This window comes from Pleurodeles waltl, chromosome 10 (assembly GCF_031143425.1).
Source record: "Pleurodeles waltl isolate 20211129_DDA chromosome 10, aPleWal1.hap1.20221129, whole genome shotgun sequence".
NCBI lineage: Eukaryota > Metazoa > Chordata > Amphibia > Caudata > Salamandridae > Pleurodeles > Pleurodeles waltl.
This window is the reverse complement of record NC_090449.1, coordinates 467,810,366-467,829,667: the sequence shown is the minus strand read 5'-3', so window position 1 is coordinate 467,829,667 and position 19,302 is coordinate 467,810,366. Positions and strand designations below refer to the sequence as shown.

Genomic DNA, 19,302 nt, shown 5'->3' with positions numbered 1-19,302 from the left:
CAGAGGGGGATTGGTCACCTAACCAGGTATGGACCTATCAGAAGGGGTCACTGATGTCACCTGCTGGCACCAGTCACTCAGATGCTCACAGTGTATCCCACTACCTTGGAATCGAAGATGGCAAAACCTAAGGACACTCTGGAGGAGCTCTGGGCACCACCCCTGTGGTGGTGATGGACAGGGGAGTGGTCACTCCCCTTTCCTTTGCACAGTTTCGCGCCAGAGCAGGGACTGGGGGTCCCTGAACCGGTGTAGACTGGATTATGCAAGGAGGTCACCATCTGTGTCCTTCAAAGCATTTCCAAAACCTCTGGGAGGATACCCCTCCCATGCCTGTAAAACCTATTTCCAAAGGGAGAGGGTGTAACACCACTGTCCCAAAGGAAATGCTTTGTTCTGCCTTCCTGGGATTGAGCTGCTCAAGCCCCAGGAGGGCAGAAGCCTGTCTGTGAGGTGGCAGCAGCTTGGGCTGCAGTGAAAACCTCAGAAGGCTGGTATGGCAGTACTGGGAGGCCATGGTGGAGCCCCCAGAGTGCATGGAATTGTGCCACCAATACCAGAATCATTTTTAGGGTACAATGCCCAGTTGTTAGACGCCTTACATGGCCAAATTTGGAATTACCATTGTGAAGCTAGATATATGTATTGACCTATATGTAGTCCACACTTGTAATGGCGTCCCCACACTCACGAAGTCCGGGAAAATGGGCCTGGACGACGTGGGGGCACTTCTGCTACTGCAGGGGTGCCCTAACACACAGGTACTATGCACCTAGCCTTCAGGGTCTGAAGGTTAGACATATAGGTGACATATAAGTGACCTGGTGCAGTGAAAACGGCTGTGAAATAGTGCTTACGCTATTTCACTCAGGCTAAAATGGCAGTCCTGAAGAAGTGTTTGTATGAGATGCTTTTGGGTGGCAAAAGAAATGCTGCAGTCTATAAGCAGCTCCTGGAACCCCAATGCCCTGGGTACCTAGGTACCATATACTAGGGACTTATAAGCGGGTCCGGTATACCAATTTGGAGTGGAATACTGGGTTATCAGTATCTAAGTACAAATTTGGAACCAGAGAGAGCATAAGCACTGGCATTTTAATTAGCAGGACTCCAGTGACAGTCAAGCATACTGATGAAAACATTGAAACAGACTGACATGTAGGGCACAAACCATTACCACTGGGGAACCTGACTAGCAGGATCCCAGTGACACAGTCAAAACGCACTGACAAACAGGCCAAAATTGGAGGTAACCATGCTAGAAAGAGGCTACTTTCTCACATGATTTGAAACGAGTGGGTGTTATACTTATGCATGTAAAATTGTTCTTACAGAAGAAGGAAACCCTGTGGGAAAGGAAACATGTATCCGATCCTTGCCATTTAATAAGACAACGCATTGTCTGTGGTTGCTACATCTCAAGAAGTTATTACTTTGCTAACAACTGTATCAATTGAATTGATTATAAAAAGGTGTCCTAGGTAAAGAGCAGAACAGAACCCCAGAAGACAGACCCAAGAACTGAGAATCGAGAGCAGAGACCAGAGATGACAGATAATTGGAGACCACTGTGACTGACCACTAATTCTTGCTACTGCTGCTGCTTGAGCTGAGAGGATAGGTAATTAGTGAGCATTATCTGAATGACATAGAGGGTGTGAGGTGGTGTTTTAGAGAGCCCATGCCAAGCTTATTAGTTTGAAGGAGTGGGATCAAGCATAAAAACGGCTTGTGTGAACTGTCTAGTCGCCAAGCTGAACGATACAACAGAGTTATTCATTCTGTTGCAGAGATTGTATTGGGTCTTAGAGAGAGTTCATCATTTGTTTCAGAATAGTATGATTGCTGTAATCACATGGGACAGATAATGATGAGAATCTTGGTTAATGTATCTGACTGAACGTTCCATTCTGACTTTCCTGGACTAAGAAGTTAGAATTATTCAGACGTACCACAGTTGTGGAATGAAGACGACTAGAGTAGGGACAGATTCAGGACACTGTTCATGTGTTTCTGTAACTTGAGATTTTGATCACTATAAAGTTTATAAATTCTTTAATAAATAATTTAGAAACTATTAAGAACTCTCCTTATTGACTCTAAAAGAACTCAATTTTCAAATAAGTGATTGTTTTTGCAGCTTAAGAAATTCTTCAGCCACTCTCTGATAAAGATCCACATTAACGGCCTAGTTAAAGTAAGTAAATTGACGTTGCACCCAACACCCACCGCATCCTTTCCAGTGCTGAGCCCTTTTTTGGCTAGTTTGGGTAGTTTACGCTTAGGGCTTCATAACTTTTTTCCACATAAGGTATCCACGCCACTTGTGTCATTTTTTTTCCAACATCCAAGGGACCTAAAAGTATCCTGGATTTGTGAGTTCCCCTGGAGGGGATGGAGAAATTAGGCAAAATACAACTAGGTTTTGAGTTTTTTGGGACAAATGAGAAAAAGTGCTCTGGATGAAAGTGTCTGTTTTTTTCTCCTAAAAATGGCTTCAACAAACAGTTTGCGGTGCTAAAGCCACCATCTTCCCAGCTTTCAGGAACATGCAGAGCAGAATAAAAAACATTTTAATCACAGTTTTGGTAGTTTTCAAAGAGGTAGCCTATTGTTCCTATTTTATGTGCTCTCAACCTATTTCTAGCTTGTGGTGGTCTTTCGTTTGAAACCCATGGGAGAACCAGAAAAGCTATAGATTTTTGAAAAGTAGACAACATTCCAAATTCAGCAAGAAGTCATGTGTGCAGATTCCTCAAGGTTTCCCTAAAGAACCTAACTGTTGAAATAAAGAAAAACTGAAAATGAGTAGGAAAAACATGGACATTTTGGCAACACTTTCATTGATAACATTTTGTCACAATGGCTGATTTACAAAATCAATATACCATTACGTCTGCTAGATCCTTCTTGTGCCTGGGAGATATAGGGTTTGTAGGTTCTTAATGAACCCAAAATACTCAGAGATAACAACTAAGTTGCACTTTACAATGTTTTTAATTGTGTAATGAGTATAGACCAATTCATATGGTGAAATATGCAGAGTGAAAAATGGACATCAAAGAAACTTATGTATTTCTAAAATAAGCACAAGTTATGGAGTTTAGGAGCCGTGGTTATTTCTACCTCTCTGAGTTTGTAGGTGTCGTCCGAGCATATGATTTAGAGGTCATTTTTCAAAATGTCTTCAACACTGATGTACATTTGGAATGCACAAATGCAGCAAAATCTAATTGGTAATAACAAATATTCTACTGTTCAATGCTCACACATTGTTGATGAAAATAGTAACTCAATCGTTTTAGGCCATAGCTCAGCCGGCACCTAAAGAAACCTACCAAACTTGCACATTTTTGAAAGCTAGACATCTGGGGGAATGCATAGTAGCGTTAGTTGTGTGGCTCTATTCAGTTTTTTTTAACCCAGTATCCAGTGGAATTGACTAAAAACACGTTTTCCTCACATTTCTGTGATGGAAAGTTCTGGAATCTTCGAGGAGGCAAAACCTTCCTTCCAACCAGCATTTCCGCAAGTCTTCCAATAAAAATGGTACCTTACTTATGTGGGTAGAGCTAGTGCCTGTGACAGGAAACGTCCCAAAATGACACATGGATGCATCACATTTTTTCACTCAAAACTGACCCTTTCTTTGCAAAATGGGTAGATGTGGATTTTAGGCTCTAGCTCAGCTGGTCCCTAGGGAAACGTTGCAATCTTGCACATTTAAAAAAAAAAAAATAGACATCTGGGGGAAGCCAGGGTGAGGTGGCTTGTGTGGCTCTCACCAGCCTTTTTTAAACACAAATGCCTTAAAAACTGCAAACTTTGACTAAAAAACATATTTTCCTTACAATTCTGTGATGGAATGTTCTGGAATCTGTGGGGAGCCAGGAACATCCTTCCATCCAGTATGCAACCAAGTCTCCAGATAAAAATGGTACCTCATTTGCGTGGGTAGGCCTAGTGCCCACAACAGGAAACAGCCCAAAACACAACACGGCTACATCACATTTTTCCACTCAAAGCTAACCCATTCTTTGCAAAGTCGCTAGCTGTGGATTTCGGGCTCTAGTACAGGTGGCACCAAGAGACACCTAGCGAACTTGCACATTTTTTAAAACTAGACACCTGGGAGAATCCAGGGTAGGTAATTTGTGTTGCTCTAATCTGGCTTTTTTGCCCCCAATCCCTTGCAAAACTCAAACTTTTACTAAAAAAACATGTCCTCACATTTCTGTGATGTAAAGTTCTAGAATCTGTGGGAGGCCATAAACTTCCTACCACCCAGCATTTCCACAAGTATACTGATAAAAATGGCACTTCAACTGTGTGGGTAGGCCTAGTTCCAGAGACAGGATCTGGCCCAAAACACAACATGGATACATCACATTTTCCACTCAAAACTGAACCATTTTTGCAAAGTGGTTAACTTTGCATTTTGGGCTTAGCTTAGTTGGCACCTAGGGGAACCTAGCAATCGTGGCCATTTTTTAAAACTAGACACTTTAGGAAATCAAGGGTCTGGTGACTTGCATGGTTCTCACTTTTAACACAGAAGCCCTTTCAAACATCAAACTTTCATAAAAAATGCACATTTTCCTTACAGTTCTGTGATGGAAAGTTCTGGAATCTGATGGGCCACATATTTCCTACCACCCTGAGATCCCACTTGTCCCCTGATAAGAAAGGTATCCCATCATTGTGGGTAAGCATGAGACCATGACACAAAAACGGCCCTAAAGCGCTAAACTGAGAGATAAGAATCAGAGTAGCTGCAGTTGGGGCCATGATGTGGTGCTACCCATAGAAAACCTGCAAACCACCGACATGTTTGTAAACTAGATAACCAGAGGATTCCAGGCTAGTGTGATATTGATGGATTCCATGAGGTATACAGTAATTCTCAAAAATCCTCCAACCCACAGTTATCCAACTTGTTCAAATAAAACAATGCACCACTTATATGGCTAGGACTAGTGTCTGCGACAGAAATTGAACAATCACAGTAAATACATTGGCCTTGGTTTCATCCATTCCTATCGCGGGCTCTAGTCCTAGTTACTTTTTTAAGTGGCAAGCTTTTGGGTGACCATTATTTTGGGTATTTTATTTTTTACAGACTTGCAGCTTTCTGGGCTCAAACTCACTCAATTGTCTCTACTTGAAACCTGGGCAGGTGAGACAATGTGGACTGGGACAAACAAATCAGGGCAAAATCTGTACACTGTAAACTCCAAAGAAGGGAGTATTAAAGTCTGCTGATCAACCAAAACCTTTACCTGCTGGATAACATTAGCATGAGAGCCCAATGTTAACTGTAGTGCAGTGCGTTACTGAGCAAAATTATGGGCCAGGATTTACAAACATTTTGCACTGGCGTTGTGTCACAAAAGTGACATAAACCTACTCAATTTTTTTTCTGGAGTTTGCGCTGGAATTTTGCCTGAAAATAACACAGAGTAGTGTAAAGTGCTGCCATTATGTTACTCTGTATTAGGGGTAATACTTAGACATTTCCGTTCCATGGTAATACATGGGCATTACCATGCACCCATTAAAGATTTTTGATGAAAAAACCTAATTGATAACAATAACAGTCAGGATTTTGCAGCAAAAAAACAAACATTACTTGAAAGTAGTCATTAAAAAGGAGAAATGTTTTTATTTCTCCTGAGTTTAGCTATTTTTTATGTCTGCTGCAATATTCAGTACACGTGGTGTGGGAAAAGTTTTAGAATTTGTCTAGGCATAGTTTTTTGAACTACAAGTTTACCATTCCAGTGTAAAACCTATGCTGGACTCACATAGGCACATTTATACTATGGTGCAAAGGAGTGTACGTGGCACTAGCCAGCTTGATTGCATGCCAGTGCTTGGGAGAGAGCAGGATAGTGCCATGTATTAATAGATATGGAGCTTTTCTGCTCTTTCCCTGTCATGCAAAGCAGCACAACAACTATGGGTGCTGTGCTGCGTTGTGTGACAGTTTTGTAAATCTGGGCCTAGATCTGTGCTTCGAGATATACCTCAAGTAGGAAAGAAGAGAAATATTTCTATTTTTAGTGTTGATCATAAGATTAGATGTAATACATTCCTATATGTCCACTTTAGTGTTAATAGATATAGCTCGGATTTAGCATTTCATTTATTCAGCACAATTGTTTAATATGCTATCTGAGTTCCAAGCACTCTAGAGGTTCATGAAGAAGGCCTTACAAACTTTGTCCTGTTAGCTTTGGAGAATCAAGGGTGCAAATTCAGTAACATAGATATCTAATTTGAGCGCATATTACTTACAACAGCAGTACTACAAAGTAACCACTTAGTCCTCAAGTCTCAGAGAAAAGGCTCCAGATCTCCCTCATAACCACTGAAATTTAAAGAGATTTAATAGCTGTTTTATTTTGTTTCAAAAGGCTAAACCTGAAATAAATGCTAACCTTTTTGTCTCTGCCTTCCATTGAGAAATTGAGACACTTGTAAGGCATTTTCATTTGCTCACATATGGGCATCCTTAAAGGTTGTTGAGTTTACAGTGGACAGTGATACTTCTGTCAACTCTTATAGAACAATACAGATGAACTTTAGTTTCTGAGATACAATTGTAAGAAATTAGAACCTTAGTAGTTTATTTCCATACTTACAGTATGTTTTGTTAACCTGATGCAGTTCTAGGCTACAAGTGTGCCGGCTGAGGACTGAAGCAAGCTGAGAAGGGTAAAAGAAAGCAGGCAGTAAAAGGAAAGAGAAGTAGGTGAGGGGAAAACATAGAATAAAAGGTAAGGGAAGAGGAGCAGAGGAGTTGGAAAGGCATGGGGATAGGTCATCTTTTGAAATATGTGATGATGTATACATTTTTATGCAACATAGCCCAATGCCACAGTAAGAGCAACTTGTGATACTTTTACTGCAAGGTGACCCCATATATTTTTCTTACCAGAGGTTACAATCCACTGTGGCCATCTCACCAGGCAGATACTCCTTTGTGGCATTGCCAGTCGGGAGGCCACACCTACAATCTGCGATTGGCACACACTTCTTGTCCTGCAGAAGCCAACCCTCTGGACAGCGACAACCTATGGGTGAAAGGTCAAATGTCACCGATGTTAATAGCAAGTATCCTTTTCCACTACACAACCACCAAAAAACAAAACTCCAAACAATACCTTAAAATACTTATTTCAACGAAATACATTTGAAAAATCTTGGTTAAAAGGCTTCCCTGGCTGGTCAGACACGAGATACCATACAGGGCAGCAGTTCTAACTGCAGAAGTATAGAATGGGGAGGGGGCAAAAATCTACACAGAAAAATATTACACCATTATGGTGGTTGAAAGGCTCTAGTGTCACAATTCACATTAGGCAGTGTTCTTTCTAGATACTGTTTACTGTATTGTGATATTATTAATATTGATTACTATCTAGCTTGATCTACTGGCTCACATTTATTCCATAATGTAAAAATGATTTGTATAATTATGAACTGTGTAGTACTTTTCAAAGGTTTGCAAATATGCAAATATAATTTAAAAATTATTTTTGAAAAATAATGGTTGTAATGATGCATAGAGTGGTAACTGATGATGTCACTTGAAAGTGTAATTGATACTGTGAGGTAGTGAGGACACATTTTTGTGTTAGACACCATTTGTTTTAAAATGGATGCAGTTTTTGGTGTTCTGCTCATCTTTCACCTGCTCCGTTCCGTCTCCCAATCAGTTAGCCACTACAAACCATTTCTCCTCTTATTTCCGCAGAGCACCAAGTGAATGACTACAGGATTCAAAGATATACAATTGTGTTACAAGACATGTCATTATCTAGGACATCTAATGGAAGTCATTTTGCAGACATGTTAAGGCCCATATTTATACTTTTTGACGCAAAACTTCGCCGGCGCAGTTTTGCGTCAAAAATATTACCACCGGCTAACGCCATTTTGGTGCGCTGTGCGGGCATTAAATTTATACTTTGACGCACAGCGGCGCAAACCACAGGTGTAAGTCATTTTTTTTTTATGGACATCGCAGCGTCAGGTCATAAAGCAAAACGATGTTAACGCAGCGGAAATGACTGTGGGTCGATTTATGAAACCGCACAACGGATATGCGGTGTTTTTTGACGCAATAGCGCCAAAATTCCCGGCGAACACAGCCATTTCAGCAGAGGAGAGCCAAAATGGATCCCAGATGCCTGTACAGACCTCAGGAAGATGACAACAGACCAGGAACCAGTCAGGAGGACCAACACAAGACCCAGGACACTTTTAAGAGGAAAAGAAAGTGTCACTTCAGTGCAGAGAAGCAGGAAATTCTGGTTAAAGAGGTGACGGAACACCAGCACCAACTGTTTGTCACCTCAAAGTTGCCAATCAGTAGGAGAGAGGCTATATGGCAACAAATTGTTAACAAGACTAACAGTGAGGCAGAAGTATGCAGAACAGTCATCGAGTGCAAGAAACACTGGCATGACTGCAAGCGCAGGACCAAGGAAAAGATGGCAAGGAACAGGAAGGCAGCACTGCAGACTGGAGGTGGGAGTCCAGCACACCAGGAGGCCCTGGACCACATGGAGGAGATGGTCGCAGCCGTCATCCCTGAGGAGATCGTCACAGGGATTCAAGGACAGGACAGCGCAGACTACCAGGAGACAACACACATGCAGGGTAAGTCGCATGGGGAATTGTAATGCACTAATGTCAACTGTAAGCGGGGGGGATACCGACCACAAAATGCATGGAAGTCATCATATACATGGAGTGGCATGGGTGAAGGGGAATGGCATGGGGGCATGGCCTTCACAAGGAGAAGCTGGGGCACACCATTACACTACACCAACAACAGTCCCATGGGGGCATGCTGCCATGCCAACAATGGAGCAAAGGTAAAGCCATGCCAGGAGGGAAGGGCACAACATCAAATTGACATCCCAGCACACGTCAGCCACTATACCCCCTACATTAACTAGGGCCCAATTAACAACCTCTAGCCATACCGACAACTGGAATGTAACAGTGACAACGGTTGCCAAAACCACCTCCACTCTGTGTGCAGCTCAAGTATCCAATGGCAGTAGCTTCCCCATGGATCATACACACCTAAATTAGAGGGTTGAGGATGACAACTTCAATAATCCCCTTAAACAAGACAAAGGCTCCAGTCCTGTCAAATGTCAATGCCCATAGTTGCCGCAAATGTCAGCCAATGTCATCAACAGTAGGAGCTACACAGCACTAAGGTAACACCCATGCTGCATATGTCAGAGTCCATCCTGTGCCTGGGTCACAATGCAACATCCCAAATGTCATACTGCTCAGACAACAGCATTGAGGGGGAGGACACATGTAACTGGTCACTGAAATACACCTGCACAGTCAGAGGAGGAAATAGGACACTGCTACGACCATCAGGGCAATACAATGTACCACACATTCCCCAACATCAGCTGTACACATTACCAATGCCAACATCCATATTGTGCCATAACAATGCTATGCATAGGATACGCTACATGTCAACTACATATAAGTAGATGTGAAAGATCAGAGTCTGGGGCAGGTTTAGATTGTTAAGATTGTTGCCAGTGCCATCAGAACACCCACAGCCAGTGAAAGGTCTCACCATGAGAATGGATGTACACGGAGGCCTGAGTAGGACAAGAAGGTGGCAATTCACTATTCGGCCTAAAACAAGACTAGAGGAGATGATTCTGACAAGTCCAATAACTTACTACTATACATGTGACATGCAGGTGGGCCATAGGCCTGGGAGAATGCCCATCTGAAAGACTGGAGCAACGAACAGGAAACAAGATCACGATGTGAAATCATCACAAGGCAGGCATGTCACATCACAAATGCCACAACACATACACACTTATTGTACCCCATTTTATTTCAGAGGACGATGGATCTCCTGCGGATGCCTGTCCCGGAATACCCTGATGACATGGATGACAAGCTGACAAACATTCCCCAGCAGACCATCCAATATGTCCTTGGAACCCTCCAGACCCCACCTTCAGTCACAAGGAGGAGCACAGAACAAGCAGCCATCGCAGAGGATCCACCCACCACCCCAATTGTAAGACCTGCCAGCTCCAATACAGCTGATGACTCAGACGACACAGGCACCAGCTTTGACAGAACTGTAGTTGGGGTACAGCAAGAGCTGGCCAATGAGGTGCGGGTGGGGATGCAAACTATGACAGCAAGCCTAGTGGGGGTGCGTACGTGCATGATGTCATCTACAGATCAGGCAGCAGCTATGCAAGCCCTAACATCCATCCTGCAAGGACTACAAGAAACTGTCAAGGAATTCACCACTGCAGTAAGGGAGTTGCCACAACACCTCGCACTCCAAACCTCCCACTGCATGAACAAATGCAATCATGACCCCCTCGGGGCTGACCTGGCTGCCTACCATCTTGATGTGGCTGCTATTCTTAAGAATCAGCAGATCCTCCTTGCTGCAGTACTGCCCTTAAGACCTTCACAGGTAGCAGTGACCAAGATGTCTGACTCCACGTCTTCTAACACTGAGGTGTGTGTTGCCCCTTCACAACCACCACCACCAAGGACAGAGGAGGCAACACACACATCAGAAGAAGAAGACATGGAACAGATCACATTCACACGGAAAAGTACCCGGAAGCACTAGTCCCTGCCACATGGCCAACTATTACCAAGGTCCAGCGCTTTGTAACATGCCAGTCTTACAACAACTGTACTGAATGACTGTTCTGCAAACCACTGTCTATCTTGTCATCCTGCCCAGTGCTTGTCTCTCTCTTACTCATTGGCAAATCCTGTCCCTCTGCACTGTCTGACACATCACCCCAGCATGTCAAAAGTATTTACCTTTACCACTTGTGCAGGATCACAATGGAAGATGTCACTATAATGGACTCACAATCATGGACAATGTACATATACCTCTACAGCACTTTTCAATAAATAGCACTTACACAACCACTTTGTCTCTGTGTAATGTGACACATCAACTGTGCAGTAGATAACTGAAATGTGCCTCCTGTCAAATAATGTAGCTTGTCAATACAACTGTCCTGAAATTATGTAGTCAGATAAATTTGCACACTGGCAAGGATTGCATCATACTCTGCCCTTCCTGAGGGTAATATCTGATGAAGTGAGAAATCTTACAGCTCAGTTGGGATTTGTTTGTAGCATAGGACACAAATGAAATAGAACAAAATTCACGTACACTAATGTCAAGGCCCTGCTCAACAAGCATTTAACACATACTGTAGAGGGTTCACTATATATTTATTAAACTGCAATCAAAGAAGAGGAAACTGAGGGAAAAGTCTTACCTACCCTAACTACTCATTACCCACAACCGTCCCTAACTAACCTAAGCTAAACTTACTTATCACATGTAACGAAACGTTCTAAACATCCCCCCCCCACCCTCCTTATGAGACGGGATACATGGAGGACAACAGATACTAACCTAAACACATACTATACTATCCTAAACAAATATATATTTTTTTGATACATTTTTAATTTTATTTTATTTTATTTTTTTAAACACACAAGAACCCCAATATAGACCCCCACCCACCCACACACTTAATAAGTACAAATAGAAAGATCCAGGACCCCCCACCCACTAACACTAACTAAACTAACAGCCTATACTAACCAAACACAAAGCCACCTAAACCCGCTAAGTATGAGAATATGGAAAGAGGAGGGAGGAGAGGGAATCATGTCCATATCCAAAAGTCTAGAGGTTGGCCCTCCGGAGGGTCCGCTTTATGGACCGCAAACGCCTGTTCATATGTCGAACATCATGCTGCAGGTGACTGATTTTCCGTAGCACACGGTCCATTTTACGTTCCATTGCCTGAACAGCTGTAGGGTCAACTGTAGCAGCTGGGGCAGTCTGGGTACCGGCGGAGGATATGTGTGGGCGTGAAGAGCCAATGCCTGTGGGCTGCCCTGAAGTGTTCCACTGCTGGGGCCTGGGGCAACTGCAGACGTTGGGACAACAGTCCTAGCTGTTGGTGGTGCCACCTGTGTGGAAATGGTGGTTGTGCTGGTGGTGGCTGTGGTGGGCAAAGTAGGGCCACCCTGTGGGAAAGCCCTCCATGCTCCGGAGGCCCGTTCATTCCGGTATCTTCGGGCCATCCGTCTGAACCCTGACTCTACCAGCAGGATATGTTGGTACCCCATAGCCCGCCTCTTGAACTCATGGACCTGGATGGGTGTCATATTTGCAGCTGTGAAGATAAAGGCAAAAAATTTACATTAGGAACTGCATTGTGTGAAATGGCACAAGAACTAAATCAGACAGTACATCTACTGTACTTGTAACAGCTCATATCACCATACAGATCATTGAATGTCCCTGAGGAAGTACAAGGCAGGCCAGCCTACAAAGGTCATATCACACATAGCACATCCAAACCCTACAAGATGGGTAACAACTGGCATCTGAGTTCGGCCAGTTGTCAGCTAACAATCATGCTGCACATCCTCCGCCAATACCTGGGCTACGGATGTCAGTGTACGGGATGGAAATCTAAAGCCTCATGGTCTGCAATTTGTAATTGTACTTGCTAGTATAGTACTCATGTGCCATACCTGAGTGTGTATACTAGGTTCCGACCAAACATGCACTTATTCACATGTATGTGTAACATACTGGTAGCATCAGTCCTAGGTACCCTATTCACAAACCCATGCCTGTGTTTGAGGGTGGGGGGGTGGAGAAACAACTAACAATTCCAAACAACATGGACACCCCGGAGTCTATAAAAAGCTCGACATGTGTTTGGATCTACACACACACCACAGGTAAGGTCTATCAACAATTAGGAGGCAGCAAACCCTTCACCAATCCTAGCCACCAACACATGTCAGGAAATGCAAACCTTTGTCCACATCATATACTTCCAGTAAGGCATGACTTACAACAGATACAGAGTTACAAGAACACCCATGATAATGATTTGCATGCACACCTAGGCCATTGCACTCAAGTGCCACATACTTGTAGCACTACATGTGGAACTACATGCTGCTAGGAAGTTCAACCTACATTTTAATGAGTACTTTGGTGAATAGGGAAGCAGAAGTCTGTTGGAAAGCTATTTGCAGTCCCAATCTGGGAGAATGTGGGTCTGACAGGCAGACTAAATCTGAGATGAGTTCCAGTGCGACTCTTGTTGATACAAGTGTTATCCACATGACCCACCCCAGTTCTCATTGCGGGGCCTACAGGAATGACCTACAATCCCTAGATAATACAAAAGGATAAGCATTGGCCAACTAAAAAATGGTGAGAAACTGACATCCCACTCATGGAACAAGACAAATGATTGGCCAGCGCATCACACCTTGCTATGTGTTCAACACACAGGAGTCCATCACACATCACCAGCAAACACAACACATAACAGACATATAAACACTTACTGGAGTGGTCGGGGTCCTCAAATGTAGCCACCTCTCCCACAGTGTAGGGTGCCGGTCCACCTGTAAGGCATGGAAGGAAGAAATGTGCTCAGAATCTGTGCACTGACCAACAATTTCAAAGACAAAAACAATGTGTAAGATGACATAAGTGATGAAAGCCATTCAGACATGATTATACTGCATCTGATATATTAAGGCCAACATGTACATAGCATGGGTCTCCTGTGACAATTACACACATATCTGCACACATGCAGTGGCCCTAACTATCATGTGGTGGCAAACATGCTTCTTCATTAGTGAGCAGAAATAATAATGGTGTGTAATCGTCTCACCGTGTGCATCCAAGAGAGACATCCAAAGCCTGGTTACTTGAGGACTGCATTACCAGTCAAACAGCCTATGTGCCAATGACACATTTATGACACAAAGGTACAATGTACAGAGGGGCAGGGACTTTTGTAAGCCCTCATGTTGTTACAGTTTCTTCATTTGATGTGGCCCAGCAATGGTGATTTGCACCAAACATAGAGATATGAACCCATGTGCATACCTTTGGACTGCCATCCCTAATTGGAATGTGGCACAACAAACTCCAAATACCAGTCTAAGATGTTAGCTGAAGGCACCTTACACCTTTTCCCACTGTTTTCAAATCCAGATCTGACATGTATCCAAAAAGATGAAGGACCACAATAATCCCTAACATTCATAGAACTTCCAAAAACGCTTTCCTTACACACTCACCAGACACACATGAGACATATGTCTGGGCCACATTGCTATCATCAATTGACGTGAAGCCAGCACTCATTTTCTTCACCATGTAGTGTTTCTAAAGTCAGTCTACCTATTGCGTCAACAAAGGTTGCCAATATTTTAGTAAATTTATACTTCACTGGCAAATGTAACCTATATAGACATGATTGGCTCCTATTTTGTGTTGCTGTCTGACACAAAAGCGGCACCAAATTAAACCAAATTACATTAAGCAAAAGTATTCTGTAAGTTTGCAGAGCACGTGCTTCCTGACAGCTACCAATTGTGGTCCTTCACATAGTCCATCAATGACCCTGTATGTTTCACAGCATTCCACACAGTCAGCAACTTAGCCGGCAGATATTGTACAAATCATCTGATGTCACTACAGAGCTTTTAATTGTGCAGATTTACATGATTTGTACTCACCACCAGGGCCACCAATCACTAATCCCAAGTGGTCCAGCAGATCTTGCTCCCTGGTGATGAGGTCAGCCCAGCGGTGCTTCAGCTGGTGGTCATTCCTCTGGCTCCCATACACGCGCTGCAAGTGATGCAGCACCTTTCCCCACTGGATTCTTCGCGCCTCAGTGTGATACCCCTGTATCACCCTGCCTCGATCATGAGTGGGAGGAAATGGCACACCAGCCATATAAACCCCCCAAGCTCCTCCTCACCCATCCTGCCAAGACGTGGCCTACCCAACATCTCAGCACTGAAAAGGGGAATAGAGGATAAAGAAGAAGAAAGGAGAAAAGGGGGAAAGTAGGAGTATAAAAAAAGAAGTAAACTTAACAACTAAAAGTGCCCAACTATCCTCAAACTAGCACTACCCACAACAGACTCCCACAAACAACAAACACTCTAAAATACCGGACAATTGTAAACAAAACACACTCAGACAGTATACAACAACAATATTTATTTCACAAAGTAACAAGTAAGATAGCACACAGGACACAAAAGCACAAAATCACTGGACAACACTCTGAACACAGCCACACAGTCTAGAAGATTCACAGACTGCAAAGTGAAAGTGAAAGTGTACCCACTGTACATAATCTGTAAACAGGATATCCTATTACATCACTTCCTGCATAAAATGGCCGCCGTTTTTATTGTTATGCGTCATATTTTTTCATGCATACCGATTGTGCATCATATTTTTCGACGCACAGGAGTGAAAATTAGGCCGCATCCAAATAATAGCAAATAGTCTTTACAATTATTTGGATGCGGCCTAATTTTCACACCTGTGCGTCGAAAAATATGACACACAATGTGTATTGGTGAAAAAAATATGACGCATAACGCTGAAAACTTCAAAATTTCAGGGCATTAACTGGTTTTGGGGATTTTTTTCATTTTAATGTTATGTTGCATTTGGGACACAACTGAGAAAGGCTGATTGCACCCACTTTGGTGTTGATGGTGTATGTTCACACGTGGGACATCATACTGCAGCGGACCATGACCTGCTACTTCCTCAACAGGATTTTGACACTTGGCTGACACACTAGATGGCCATATGTGTGGCCTACATATATGTATAGCAAAATATGGGCATGTTTGGCATCAGGAGAGGATAGCAAGGTGACGCACATGAGTACAATACCTCAATGCCAATGGCTCAATGTGTGTGCAGTGGCTACTAATGTAGTTGGTGACCCAGTGTGTGTGCATCACAAGATGTATTATTGCAAATATGCTTGTATGAATGTGAAGTTAATGTGTACAAACCTTAGATGCAAGTGATTGTGGAAATGAGAGAGGACATGTGTTAGTCATACATGTAGCAACATCCATTGTGTGCACTTCCAAGATTCTGGGTAGCGTAGACACCACAAATGAAAAAGCATGCACCAGATAGATGGCAGACGCATGTTCATGTCAATGGTCCACAATTTCGCCATCCCATGTCCTAGATTTTTGATAACTGCTTCCTAGGCACTTGTTGGTGAATCCCACAGTGAGTCAGGCACATGCATAGACGAAGTGGGTACCATGTAATTGGCCCAGACAGCCAAAGGTGAACCACAAGTGTATTATGACGCCACAGTTGAGGTTATATAACTGAGCCACAACTCTCCAGTGGCTGTGGTGGACTAGGAGATGAGGCAGCACGTGTCCACAATTTTCCAGTGATCAATTGCACAGAGGTATCTTGTTCATGTGTGTGGTCCAATGTTGATCCTTTATATTTTTAGGGGTGTATGTCATCACAGTTACGTCCAGGTCTCATCATGAGTCAGTGGCAGCTATTCCTGTATCTACTGAGTATACTTCGGAGATCAATGTGAGTAAAGTCAATGAGGACATGAGAACCTACATGGGGATGGTCCCACCCTGTCACTGAAGACGTGTAATGAGACTGTCAACAGGGCAACCCTGGTGTGCTGAGTGAGATAATGTCTCAGGTGTCATGTTCCGGCAGGTGTCATAACAACATTTGTACACAGGTTGGCCTCTAAAATTCCCACTGCATCTGGGAACATCATAGCCTCTGTGCTAATTATTCTCGCAGCTATTCACCACGCACGGCCCATCAATATGTTGTGAGCAATGTGATTCAGCGTGTGAACTGTCAGGGTTCTAACATGTGGGGACTTTTCATGGACATTATCAGAGGTTGCTGGTTCTGCTGGAGGCACCGTACCCAATCCCTGCATACGGCCCTAGGACACTGTCACACTTTGTCGTTCATGCATACATGAGACCCAGACAAGGGAATTGGCCCTGATTTTGGTATTCAAAGACAATTTAACAAATATGGAACAATTAAAAGGCAGATGATGCTATACAATGTATTTGGGTATGCATTGATGAAGCACATGACAAAATACCCTCTGAGGAATGAGAGGTTTGGTAAAGCAGGTGTGGTACATATGTAGCCACAGGGAATCTTTAGAGTAATGCACAGACAGGTGCCAGTCAGGCTGACAGGATGCAGGGTCAATCAGGATCCAGCAATTTCACAAGTTACATAATCAGTGGTCTGACTAAGACTGGTTGGAGGAGGAACAAGACAGTTGACATGTAAAACTGTGTATGTCCTGTGCTTTTAAAGGTGACACATGAACCCAAGGGCTGTGTTGCACAGCTTAATTACTAGCAATGCATAACGGTGTATTTGACAGAATGGCAACTTCTATGCTGTTCCAGGCATCAGCAGGGGCAGTGCATGTTGAAATGGGAGGTGTGCATGGAGGTGAACACAGTTGTGTGCTGCATCAGTTTATCACAAGTCCTGTAGGTGAGATTTGCATTCAAATGGCCAACAGTGCCTTTCACACGGGAAGCAATCTACAAGTGTTAACAGGGCTTAGAAACTACAAGCCAGTGTATTAATTGACCTGACGTCCATGCAGTCAGATGTACTATGACAATGGTATACCATAGGAAAGGGTGTAGCACACTGGATTACTATTGTTAGTCTGTGTGTGTAGAGGAGGGAATATTGGGGTACACATATTACCATTCCAGGGACCTATTCAGACAGGTGGGTCGAGACCTGGAGCATGGGTGTGTCAGGAGTTAGGAAATGGGCTGACATGTACATGGAATGTCATGTGCGCAATGCTTGTCATAGGTGTGGCACTTGTGCTGTCTATGTCCTGCATATATATGGAACTCTAGTCACAGATAGTCCTTGCAAAGATTGGATGCAGTTGGACTTACTGATGTCAACGGTCTGGTCATACATTCCTGTTACCGATGCAATAGCACATCAACTGCCTCATGTATGAGGCTTGTTTTCCCCTTATTGAGTGATGGTGTCTTAGTTGTGTGCCATATGCTGCGATGAACCATGTTGCCAACATGTATGTGTGAAATAGGTGTGGTCCTCTGCTATTGCCCTTCAAAGGTGAAATGTACAGGATATATGTCATTTACAGTGTGTGTGTATGTGACCGTTGTATGATACGCATCACAATTGCTCTGGGATTTTCTGTGTCCTGATCGGTATATCAGCAATGCTCCATGAGGCAACACTCTTATTCTGATAGTTAGAGATTAAGGTGTGCAAAAATGATTAGTCAGACCATGATATGGTGATTATTATCGGTGTTTATTTACATTAGTTAATAAAGTGGGGATGGTGATTATTTTTAAAAGAAATTGTTCACGATATGTTGGCGCCTACGCAATCCAGCAGCTGTGTTCTGTTGTTCCCCCTCATGTTGCATCCTCCTCTTCCTCCTCTTCGGGCATGTGTGGCTCTGGTTCAAAGAGGGGAATGTTCCTTCTTATGCAAATGTTGTGCAGGATGGCACATGTTAGAATGATCTTACAGACCATTTCAGTGGAATATAGAAGGCTACCACCAGTGATGTCGAGGCACCTGAATCTCGACTTGAGGATGCCGAAGGTCCTCTTGACTATGCTGCGTGTCCTCCTATGTGCGTCATTGTAGGCACGCTCTGCGGCAGTGCTTGGGTTGCCAAATGGTGTCATAATCCATGGCTGGAGCCCATACCCCTGATCTGCTGAAAGAGAAAATGAATGGGATCATGTTGATGTAGCTTCCCCATTGAAATCACCTTGCATGGCATTAGGTGTCTTGTGTTGTCTGTGACTCTTGTGATATTGGGTTGCATCCTAGCCTTGTAGGATGTACCATCTGCATTGTGTTGTTTCCTTCTCTGAACAAGTGTTTGGCTGCTGACCGGTTGTCAGCAGTATGTTTTGGGATTTGCAGTACAGTGTGCCCTCCCTAGCATTGTGACTTGTGATACAGGTGTCCCTGTGTCTTCACTGGGGGTGAGATGATAGTTCCATACACAGGTTCAATTTGACAGTGTTGTTAACATGTTCATATCAATGTACCCTGGACAACCCATAACTTTGGACTTACGCAATGGATTAATGTAAACATAATTGAGACGCTTACATTTTGCAATGTGACAAATAGGCAACCCACTCCAAACATTGTGATCATTGACGTCTTAACATTAGACTTTACACTAATTTCAGATGTGTGACAGGTTCAATGGTGACCTATGAAACATGGCTAGCGATGTCACAACCTCAGTGTGTTCCTGTCGACATGTTGCTGTTGTGGTGTATGTGTTGTGTGTCCTGGAGGGTTGCTGTGCA

The 19,302-nt window shown here is 43.4% G+C and overlaps 1 protein-coding gene across 1 annotated transcript in view; it reads right to left on the bottom strand.

The window, feature by feature from the left end:
* LOC138261625 (SCO-spondin-like) overlaps positions 1–19,302 on the bottom strand; it is a 1,514,343-nt gene that overhangs the window by 260,523 nt on the left and 1,234,518 nt on the right. Inside the window, exon 102 of the mRNA XM_069210750.1 lies at positions 6,938–7,076. Within this exon, the coding sequence (XP_069066851.1) occupies positions 6,938–7,076 (139 nt within the window). The remainder of the gene's footprint in view (positions 1–6,937; positions 7,077–19,302) is intronic.